This window comes from Setaria italica, chromosome V, assembly GCF_000263155.2.
Source record: "Setaria italica strain Yugu1 chromosome V, Setaria_italica_v2.0, whole genome shotgun sequence".
Lineage (NCBI taxonomy): Eukaryota > Viridiplantae > Streptophyta > Magnoliopsida > Poales > Poaceae > Setaria > Setaria italica.
Genome location: NC_028454.1, coordinates 23,762,230 through 23,773,950, shown reverse-complemented (window position 1 = coordinate 23,773,950; position 11,721 = coordinate 23,762,230). Strand labels below are relative to the sequence as shown.

General features: G+C 49.8%; 1 protein-coding gene and 1 long non-coding RNA gene across 2 annotated transcripts; both read right to left on the bottom strand.

The window, feature by feature from the left end:
- Positions 1-4,279: 4,279 nt before the first annotated feature.
- LOC101774899 (heat shock 70 kDa protein BIP4) lies at positions 4,280-6,283 on the bottom strand. The gene is made up of 2 exons (XM_022826670.1): positions 5,144-6,283; positions 4,280-5,104 (listed from the first exon to the last, which is right to left on the bottom strand). Exons 1-2 carry the CDS (start codon positions 6,281-6,283, stop codon positions 4,280-4,282), a joined length of 1,965 nt encoding a protein of 654 aa, XP_022682405.1.
- Positions 6,284-6,935: 652 nt separating this feature from the next.
- Positions 6,936-9,039, bottom strand: LOC101784743. The gene is made up of 2 exons (XR_215229.1): positions 8,874-9,039; positions 6,936-7,367 (listed from the first exon to the last, which is right to left on the bottom strand). It is a non-coding gene; the product is annotated as an uncharacterized LOC101784743 (long non-coding RNA).
- Between the last annotated feature and the right edge of the window lie 2,682 nt (positions 9,040-11,721).

Sequence of the window (11,721 nt, the reverse complement as noted above, 5' to 3'; positions counted from 1 at the left end):
TTTGCTCCTGGATAACGGAAGAAAAGTGAACAGAGTGCACTACGCTTTTGTTCTGTTAGTTCGTAAAATTTGTTCGATGTCTATATTTATTTTGTTCTGCAAGTTCGTAGAATTTGTTTGGCTCTATATATCTCAGATAATCTTCCAACTTGATGAAAAATGTTAATAAAATTTTTTATCCAAATATAGTCAAGTAGGATCTTGTTTTGAAGATTTTATTGTTAGAAATCTATTGGTGGAATCGGAATTTAATTTAGATAAACGGTTTAAGATATATAGATTTTTTAGATTGAACTTTCTTTGCATGTGGGGTGATGCCATCAATTTCATCATCTATTGCAGGCATACACCGATTATTATTCTTTTACAACGTAAAAGTCCAAACTAGATTGAAAATGGTACAGCGACAGGCGACAGGTGTAAATTTATCGCGCTTTGGCGATGTATAACCGTACACGGGCAACGTGCGTACGGCAAGGCGCGAAGCCACCTACAATTTGTCAATTTGATGCTTGGGGGGTCCTGCACGGCCAAAGCTACATAGTGCATACATACTGCTGTACTTTTCTTTTTGTGCCAGAAGCCACTACCCTCCATAGGGAGTGTACTCATTTTGCAATTGAAGGGAAACATGGGGAATTGATGCACATATAACCTGAGCATACCTCGGACCGAGCTAGTAAAAAGCTCAGTTTCTTTTGAGTCCAAAATCTCCGTCCAAACCTGCCCATTAACTTAACCGGGCTAACAAAATTGGACTCAATTTAGGCTGGGCTCAGACCGGACCACCCATCATTTTCTAATGTAAATGTAATTCAATTTATTATTCGGGCTGAGCTCAAGCCCGCCCATTTTTCGGGCTGAGAAAATTAGCGCCACGCCCGACCTTAAATGAGTGTCAGGCCAGACGTAGCCCGTTGGGCTCGGGCGGGGCCGTCAGGCTGGGCCTATTTTGCTACCCTTTTCTACATTTTAGTTCCCATTTTAAAATAGATGAATGCAAGATTTTATCTTCGGCTCGTCCCTGCTCCTTCAGAAATCAATTTAGCTTAGTATTTCTCTTTTCTTTTCAGTGTAAAAGTAAATGTTATTTTCTTTCTTGCTTGTATCCACCACCACTTGGATAAGCTTCCTTCCCAAATATTTGTGCCCCCATCATCTCTTCTAGTAACATAAGCATACTATAACGATATGATACCCATGGAAAGCTGCAAAAGCGAAGGAGCTTACTTTTTAGGTCTCCTCGTTTCTCCCACGTTCGATCCTTCTTGCTTTGCACGCTGTTGGTATATGAATATTACTAAAAAACTAAGCATATAGATACACATACTCTCTATTAGAATTCATTGTTGATGCATGCTAGGAGATGAATTTGGCAGGTCCTTCCATTTATAGATTGAAATGCTTATGTTTTTCATATGCTATTCTGAAGAGGTTAAACCATGCACGGCCTGTTGGTCCGCAACGTAAAGGCGGCACCACACAACTCTGGAAGCCAACACAAGAGCCCAAGACGGCAAAAAGCTTCGCCTCGCCTCGCCTCCCCTCCGCCACTCCTCGGCTCTGGCATCCCCCGTGTCACGCTTCCTCCATTGCGCCACCCTCGCATTCGCCAAGGTGCTAGGCCACACGTACAACCTAAAACCCTACACCGGCCTGCTCCCTGCCTTCTCCATCCCATCCGCACGCGGTCACCTTGCCCTCGCCCGTGCGTGCCCGGGGCTCCGCAAACTCAACGTGCTGCTCACCCCAGAGGCCTTCCTTCTCGACGCAACGCATGCGCTCGGCGCCGCTGCGCTTTGCCATAGGCCCATCTCCAGCAGGCTTACCCACATGTTCCGGGACCTCGCGCCGGAGTTGATCGCAAAGTCTTCGGCGGAAGACGCTGACAGAGCGGAGGTTTAGCGCGTATACTCAGCTCTGGTCGACGCGGAGGATGGCCGCTTTCAGGCCGCGCTCAACGCCCTTGCGCAGATCGCCACGGAAAGCCCTCACTGCACCTCCGGGCTTGTTAGCGCTGCTGCATTCTGCGACCTGATCGGACTAGTCAACGAGGGCGATGAGTGGATCACCAAACCAGAACCCACAGAGACTTCCACGATCCCCGCTCGTGCCTCGACGATTCATACCAGCTCCCCGTGGTGATGGCCACGCTTGGTGGGGCACCGCGTGCTGTCAAGGGCTGTGAAGGGCAGGTGGTCTCCGCAGCCTTCGGATGCTAAATGATGCTCTGCGGGAGAGAGTCCACGACGGCGACATGTCCGTCTTCAAGAAGGTGCTCATTGGAGAGCTGTCGCAGTCGCAGTCGCAAGCTTTGCTGTCCACCCTGGTGCTTGGCCCTTTCCTGAAGACGTCGCAGTCGCAAGCTTTGCTGTCCACCCTGGTGCTTGGCGCGCTCCCGCTGTCCGGAGCGTGCATTCGTTCCGCTCTGCGCGTCGCCGAGCGCGATCTGGCTCGCGCCACGGAGGAGGGGGACGCCCCCACTATCGCCGACCTCCGGCTCCTCGCTGCCCTTCTCTCCTCCCGCGACGGCCGCTTAGAGGACGCCCTGGAGAGGTACGCGGAGATGGCGCGGGATGACCCGTCCGATCCGCGGCCGCACTTTCACGTGGGCTTGGTTTGCGCGCTTGCCGGGAAGAAGGCGGAGCACGACAAGTGGCTCGCAAGGTGCGCGTCGCCTCGGAATCAACAGTTGGCGATGCGCTGAAGACCCTCAAGGAGGAGCTGGTGATCGCGGTGGTGGTCGGCGGCACGCCTGTCGACTTTGATGAGGAGTCCACCCCCCTGATTCGCCTCGTCGTGGGCGCCGCTGCGAAAAGGGTGGACGCGGCGCTAATCTCTGCATTGCGGGACAAGAACATGTCACGTATGGAGCGCCTGGAGGTCCGGGCTGTTTGCACGTTCTTGTATGCCGGGATTTGGTCTGCTCTCAAGAAGTTGAAGGGGCATCCACGGTCGCAGTGACGCCGCTACCAACTGATCGAAGCACAAGGCTCGGCAAGGGCGACAAGACATTGTTCAGCTAGCTAGTCAGTAAGACAAAAATATTAAAAAAGGATACGTAGATATTAGTCAGTAAGACATTGTTCAGTTCGTATCGTTTTGAGTTAGGACTTGCTAATTTCCTTATGCTTTCAGTTAGTTCCGTCCTTCAGGACATTTTCTGTTAGTTCATTGTTTGGTTGCCCAATGTCTTTGGCAAAGTAGATTGGTGTTCCAACATCGGGGGTTTAATCTACATAGTGGTTTCCAGTTTTTGCAAAATTCATCCGATGTTTGTTAGGATGCCACATGAATCTAAAAACCTGAGCATATATTTTCGATTTGGTATCATTTATCAATAGATGAAAGTAACTGAACATAATGCTTATGATTTTACCGTGAGCTAGCCATTTAACTAGCACAGTTCGTCATATACAGCTTAGGAAATTGGCATTCAAAGAAGCGATGTTTCTACGGACGACGGACGAATATATCATTTATGAATGTAGAACAATGGAGTGAAAATGTGAAAAGGGGTCGAATCGAAAGCACGCATTCATGTTCTGTATAATGAAATGGAAAGTCCTTGTTTTCTTGAGATGCTTAGCGTGCTACAGTTACTTTGTAACTCATGTTTTAATATTGTCTATTATACTCTGAGCAGCATTGTGTTTGTTTTTCCCAGTTTATTGTCTCAAAACTCTAGTACAAATTACCAAAAGTTTAATTCTTTGTACTGAATTGATAGTTTCTAACATGAAGTAGGAGTGCTTTAAAATACTACACGGTTTTGTGAGTTTCCGAAAAAAATATGGTCATCAGATTTATACTGACACTGCTGATGGCTGTGTATTTAATATGTAACATGAAGCAATTGACGTACAATCCAGGCTCTGGATCCCTGTTTGAGTACAAGTTGATGTTCATCGTTGCAAAACAGTCTCATGTAGACAAAGAGAAACTATTGGCTGCTAATTAATGAACCTTACTTTCAGTTAGTTCAGCGTTTGATAGCCCTGACTTTGGCAAAGTAAGATTGGTCTTTCCAACATCAGTGTTTTAATCTACATGTTGGCTTCCAGTTTAGCGAAATTCACATGATGTTAGTGAAGATGGCATAGGAATATAAAAAGCTGAGGAGCATATATGACTTGGTTCAATAGAAAAAAGTAATAATTATAATAAAAACAAGATCATACTAAAATACTAAATTGAGGTTAGAAATCGAAACCAGCTAGAGGACTGTAAGTAAAACTACTTTGATAATAAAATAGCTAGTACAAGAAACTAAAATTGCCTAAAGTTCATCATGATCATCCTCGTCGTAGTTGTCTTCCCCTGGACTGCCGGACGACTTCTGGTACACCGCCGAGATGATAGGGTTGCACACATCCTCCAGCTCCTTGAGCTTCTCCTCGTAGTCCTCCTTGTCAGCATCCAAGGAGTTGCCCTCGAGCCACTCGTTGGCTTCCCTGACTGCCTCCTCCATCTTCTCCTTGTCCTCGACGTCCATCTTGTCGGTCATCTTGGTGTCGTCCACGGCGCTCTTGACCTGGTAGATGTACGTCTCCAGCTTGTTGCGCGCGTCGACCCGCTCCCTCACCTTCTTGTCCTCCTCCGCGAACTCCTCCGCCTCGCGCACCATCCGGTCGATCTCCTCCTGGCTCAGCCGGCGGTCGTCGCTCGTGATGGTGATCTTCTCCGACTTGCCAGTGCCCTTGTCCGCCGCCTGCACGTGGAGGATGCCGTTGGCGTCTACCTCGAAGGTCACCTCGATCTGCGGCGTGCCCCTGGGCGCCGGCGGGATCCCGGCGAGGTCGAACTTGCCGAGGAGCCGGTTGTCCTTGGTCATGCTCCGCTCGCCCTCGAACACCTTGATGCTCACCGTGGTCTGCCTGTCCTGGTACGTGGTGAACACCTGCGTCTTCTTCGTCGGCACCACCGTGTTCCTCGTGATCAGCTTCGTCATCACCCCGCCGACGGTCTCCATGCCCAGTGTCAGCGGCGCAACGTCGAGGAGGATCATGCCTTGGGTCTTCTCGTCGACGTGCCCGCTGAGGATACTGCCCTGGACGGCAGCGCCGTACGCGACGGCCTCGTCGGGGTTGACCCCCTTGTTGGGCTCCTTGCCGTTGAAGTAGTCCTTGAGCAGCTGCTGCACCTTGGGGATCCTGGTGCTGCCGCCGACGAGCACGATCTCGTCGATGTCGCCCTTCTGCAGGCCGGCGTCCGCCATGGCCTTCTTCACCGGCACCATCGTCTTCCGGAACAGGTCGTTGTTTAGCTCCTCGAAGCGTGCCCTGGTGAGCTGCTCCGAGAAGTCGACGCCGTCGAAGAGCGCCTCGATCTCGACGCGCACCTGGTGCTGGTTGCTGAGCGTGCGCTTGGCACGCTCGCACTCGCGGCGCAGCTTCCCCAGCGCGCGGGCGTCACCGGCGATGTCCCGGCCGTGCTTGCGCTTGATGAGCTTGATGAAGTAGTCCATGACGCGCTGGTCGAAGTCCTCGCCGCCGAGGTGGGTGTCGCCGTTGGTGGCGAGCACCTCGAAGACGCCGTTGTCGATGGCCAGGACGCTCACGTCGAAGGTGCCGCCCCCGAGGTCGAAGACAAGGACGTTCTTCTCGGCGCCCTTCTTGTCAATGCCGTAGGCGATGGCGGCAGCGGTGGGTTCGTTGACGATGCGGAGCACGGTGAGGCCGGCGATGACGCCGGCGTCCTTGGTGGCCTGGCGCTGCGCGTCGTTGAAGTAGGCCGGCACGGTGACGACGGCGTGCGTGACCTTCTCGCCGAGGTAGGCCTCGGCGGTCTCCTTCATCTTGGTGAGCACCATGGCGCTCACCTCCTCGGGGCTGAACTCGCGCACGTCGCCGTCCCTGACCTGGACCCGCATGTGCGGCTTGCCGTTCCTGTCAACGACGGCGTAGGGCAGCAGCTTCATGTCGCGCTGCACCACGGCGTCGTCGAACTGGCGGCCGATGAGCCTCTTGGCGTCGTAGATGGTGCGCTCCGGGTTGGCCGCCGCCTGGTTCTTGGCGGCCTCACCGATGAGCCGCTCGCCGCCGTCGGTGAAGGCGACCCAGGAGGGCGTGATCCGGTTGCCCTGGTCATTGGCGATGATCTCGACGTGGCCGTTCCGGTAGACGCCGACGCACGAGTAGGTCGTGCCCAGGTCGATGCCGATCACGGTGCCGGTGTTCTTGTCGCCGCCTCCTCCATGAGACGGTGCGGCAGCGTGAATCGGGGCTACGAGATTAGCGAGCAGCAGCGCGAACAGAAGCGTCCACACGCGACCCGGCGCCATCGCGTCGAATCTCTTGCAGCTAGCTGATTTTTTGTTGGTAAGAAGAGGCGATACGAGACGAGGAGGTAGGCAGGGGAAACGCCTGTATATAAAGCCAGCTGATGGGCGTGTCAAGGTGAGCCGGCTCGGAGGCGGTGTCCTATTCCGATCGACGTGCGACTTCCAATGGCTGCCGGACGCGTGGGTTCAGCGATCATAACCGTGCGTTTTGCCAATCGAGCGGCCAGGGGAGGACCGTGACGTGGTAATGCGTTGGCTGTACTTGTTCCGAACTAGTACTGCTTTCCTAATGTTTGGACGCCAGGATTGAAACCGTTGTCGACTGTATATGTGTCCTCAATGTATCTCTAAATGTCACTCAGAGACGACGAAATCCGTTCGGCCTCAGCTATAAAATTTCAGCCGGCTCCAACTTGTTTTATGAGTTGGAGTTTTGTTCTTTTTCTAGAACAACGTGTGCACGCGTTTCATGAATCAGAGGTACAAACGTGGATTGCAAGACTAACAGAGGCTGGAGCTTGTCAATTAAACATGCAAACATCCCCGGTTGTGAGTTGTGACGTGAAATTTTTGCCAGTACTAAAACAAGAACAACACAAACTATTTTTCTGAGGGACAATACGGAGTACTTCGAGAAGAATCAAACAAGCAGTAAAAATATATAGTTTTTTTTATTTTAGCTTGGATGACACATACGACACATAGCACACACATCAGAAAGACACATACGACGACATACTACATACGCATGTAGTTGCACGCTACACTCCTGCAGCTGTCCATATACCGACGCATATTGTTGCATATGCACGAGGCTGCTGCTGCTTTATTCATCTTGAGGTGACGACGAAACTTGTTTAGGGGCCGGAATGATGCCTACTCAGCTTCTTCGGCGCAAGTGAAGAAGGTGGGCCTGCTGCAGCTCGCTTCTCCGGCCTCCGTCGCCTTGCCGGCGTCCACCCTAGTGACGATCCTGGCCATCTTGCTCCGTCCCATCAACGCCACGGCTTGCCTCTTCCTGTTCTTGTCCAGCTCGCCGAGGTGGTAATCATCCCTGCAGCCCCGTGAGCAGAACCCCATGCTCCTGCATGCATGCCGCCAAAAGATTATCATCCTAATTAATGTTTAGTTACTGGACAGTAGCTAGGCAAGGAGTGTCGTAATAAAGTCATTAACAGCTCAGCTAATTAAAGGCTTGTTTACATGTACACGTAGACGGTGCGGCCGTTGGTATTGCGGCGGCAGAGGTTGCAGGTGAGGAAGGACATGTCGACGGCATGGGACGGGGTGGTGCGGGTGATGCAGCATAGCTTCGCGGACAGCCCTAGGGTGATGTCGCGGGCACTGGTGCGTGCAGGCTCGGCAACACGGACGAGGTGAGCCGACGCAGGAGGCTCCACGACGGCGGCCAGGAGCCCGACACGGGCGGTCTCCAAGATACAGGGGACCCCCATCGTGAGTGCGCCCACGAAGCGCTTCTTCTCCGTGGGTGCGGGTGCGTGCTGTGGCAGTTGCCCTTGCATCGGCATAGTTTTGGGTGCTAGTGCCTGCACTGTGTGCTCGAGAGGGAGAAGGGAAGTGATCAGATGGAGTGTGGTGTGGTGGAGGGATGGTGGGGGGTTTTCATAGGGCCTGAGGGACAGCAGGGGAAGGGGTGTTCCTTGTTGTGAATTTCTATCTAATTATTATGTGATTTATGTTTCTCTGGAGAAATCTGTTTTGTTGGCACCCTTGGTGTAGCTAGAGAAACATCATGATGCTACCCACAGGTCCCCGGGTTGTTATTGCACAGGAACATCTCGATCTAATATTTAATAGTCTTTCAAGAATTTCGAGTCCAGAATTGGATTTTATCTAGACGATAGGCGGAGATGTATATAAGTAATGGTCAAGCGGTAGCGTAGATATCTTCCAGACCTTGTTTCCAGACTTGACAAAAGGCGCATCCTTAAAGCGAAGCCGCTTTAGAAGTTGCGCACATGTGCAAGATTCTTTCATTTATAGTTGATTCAGAAAGATTTTCCACATTTGAAGTTCTTAGATACAGTACATGTTTAACATGACGATATTAAGTGCACCTACACTCGATATATAGATACGAATCTGTTGTGGATCTTTGGTGTTGAATTTAGAATAATGTGCTCTATATTCACCATTGACAAATTCCTCGACCTTGATTTTGGTAAACCTTATCTGTTGTTACCTATTCCGAAAGCTACGATACCAATTCTACCATTGAGACCAATGGCGCAATGATGAAAAGTATTTACATACTTATTCCTGTAATTGAGATCTCATATCAATATCAATTGTATCACCACATACAATATCTAGTTTCTGCCATTGCTATTGTACTCTGGATCTTCAAAGCCCTTACCTATATGGTATCTTTTTATGATATTACATATTTGCTCACAAATATTACATAGGCATCACTTGTTATAGACACTTGTGTTATTCTTTATGTTTTGCTCAATAAACTTAGTTGAATGTATATAGATTATCAAGGCTCCTATCGACACATTGCACCCAACAATTTCTTAAAAAAATGAAAAAATATAAAAAATATGGTGAGCTCATGTATTCTTACCATGTACCGATCCGCAACTCTCCTCGACAAGGTGAAAATGGACTATGAAATAATATTCCCTTATGGAGCTCTAGTATCTAGCATTCCCTCATTACCTGGCACCTGATTTGCTCTTGAACGAACTCTTGAGCAGCAGCACTTCCCGTGGCTAACCTAATCCGCAATGCACATTCTAGGCGTTCAAGGAGCCGAATCCTCTACTTTTATAGATGCGCATGACACATCATTTCAACTACGCTTTCCTTATATTCATATAAGTCCCTAAATGTATCGGCATTTACAACAAGCAAAGATATTGGCACGGTACCGCTGCACGTGTAGGGTGCAATTTTGAATATGTGTAGGTTAAGTGGTGTACACCTACCAGATACCCAAACTAAGAAGCAGGAGAAGTGTAAAAGTGAGGTGAACTGTAGCTAATGCTAAGGTTGCTGAGTCACTGACTTGCTGGCCAACACACATGTCATATGTGACACTCACAACAAACCTGTCATTGCTAGCTGCTGCACACAATAGCTTATGTGTGCATACCAACCTGTCCAGGTCATGCATCTAGGGACTGTTTGGTTCCAGCCTGGGCGGAGCTGCCTGAGCCCGGCAGCTCGGTCCAGCCCCAGGCGCTCAAAATCGAACGCCTGAGATCGTTGCTTGGTTCAGGCAGGTTTGCAAGAACCTCAACCAAAGAAACCCCTAGTCACACAAAACCTTGTTGTGGCATGCGTGTCTTCTCCTCCTTTATTTTGGCATTCACTGCAGCGCACAACTGCCTTTGCTCCAAGGACATGAGGCCTGCTCATCTCATGTGAGACTCCCAGCAGATCGTATAGTGCTATTTCGGACGTGTAAAGGATAGGAGAGTTACAAACGTAATCTGTTAGACCTCCGGCCTGACATTGCCTGGAGAGAAAAGTGAAGGTTAGCGTGCATTACTAACATTCTGGATAGGAGATGACCTCGCTTGCCGGTGGAGGCTTGGTTTCAGATGAGAGCTTTGCTGTAAAGTTTTGGCTCAACCAGAACAGACATTGTCTTAATGCCTAACAGATTTTGTATTGAGGTTAATTGCTTGTCTTCTAGCCTTCAGTTTTAAACAGTGGCAATAATTGCTCTGAGTGTAAGCTTGTGCTGTTCTCGTACATGCATGTGAAACGTAGGCGAATGAAAATGTGTAGTCGTCATTTTCAAGCACTAGCAGGCATATAGTGTGCCTTCGAGAGAAAGAAAGTTGAAGGTTAGTGTGCCTTGATACATTCTGGACACGCGATAAACTCGGTTACCAATGGCGGTTTGTTGTTACGTGAGATCTGGGCTGTAAAGTTTTGGCTCTACTAGAAGACTTTTTCTTGAGACTTCTGTACTGAAATTAATTGTTGTTGAGTAGATAATCTACTCGGACGTGTAAAGGATGCGGTGAGTTGCAAAGGTAATCTAATAGCGCATCGGCCAAACAGTGCGTTGAGAGGAAGGTGAAGGTTAGCACGCCTTACTAATAACGTCCGTGGCAGGATATGTCCTTGATTACCGTTACCGATGGTGGCTTGGTTTTTATGTGAGAGCAAGGTTGTAAAGTTTTGCCTCAACCACAACAAACTGTTTAAAGATCTAACAGAATTTGTATTGAGCTTAATTATTTTTTAGATTTTATTTTTGAGTGATGACGCTTGCTTTTTTGAGTTGAATGTAGATAGATGGAACGGAAAAAATAAAAATAAAAGATGACTCTCTGGATTATCATCCGGAGAGCCCTAAGTGAGCCGTTCGATCTAAAATGAATGGGTTATATCAAAGTGAACGAGGACCACACATTTACTACAGCGAGCGGATAGCGACAAAAGATAACTTCTTCTCTCTTCCTCCGCCGCATTCACCGGCGACGACAAGCGGCGTGCTAGCGCCATTAGGGCTTAGGGTTTCGAGGTTCCATGCTAGATTTCTTGCCCCCAACCATAAAAGATTGGAAGAAAGGGTGGACCGATGGAAGGGTAGGAGGTGGGCTGAGCGGCCAACGGCGGGTCGTTGCCGGCTGTAGCCAACAGTGGATCCTGGTGGGGATGCAGTGGAGAGGGATTTGGCTTAGGAATTTGGGGTTTCTAGGTTTAGGGAGGGGGGTTTCCATGACCGGCAGGCTTAGAGAGATGCTCGGTGGTGGCAGTAAGTCCGGCAGTGGTTGCCGGTTGTGGGCGGCGAGGCTGATGGCGATGGCGCCGCTAGTCAGGTGGTAGAGGACCCCGATGGGCAGTGCCAGCGGCGGGGCAAGCGACTTCTGCGGCTAGGGAAGGGCAGCGTCGCACGCAGGGGCGGGCCAAGCGGCGTGGTGGTGAGTCACCGCCAACCGCGGGCAGTGGTGGAGGCTAGTGGCGGGAGGGCTACACGGGCTGTTGCTGCTGCAGAGAGGAAGAAGGTGTAAAGGAGAAAGACAACATCGGTCTGACGTCATGTGTTTATGAATCTGGACAGGTTTCGTCTTCTGCTAAATCGAGAGGACTCTCCCTCTAGTTGCCTCCTAGATGGAAATTGTGATATTCTTGGACATGTAGAGCGTAGGTGGATTGCAACATAGTCATTGTTCTCAAGCTGGAAAGTTTTGCCTCAACCGGAAGACTTTGCCTTGATGGTTACACAAATTTTATATCAAGCTTATTAGGTGTGTTCTGTTTAGGTTTTCTTGTTGCTGACAATTGACCCTTGAAATGGCTTTGTGCAGTTGTAGAGGTCGGAGATTTATCTTTTTCAAGAAAAATAATCCTCGAGTAGATAATGTCTCATGGTTCAAAAGGAAGCTAGTAGGAGTTATCACAATTATTTAGCGTTCGATGGATTGTCTATATTCCTAATTTGAATAGTGCAG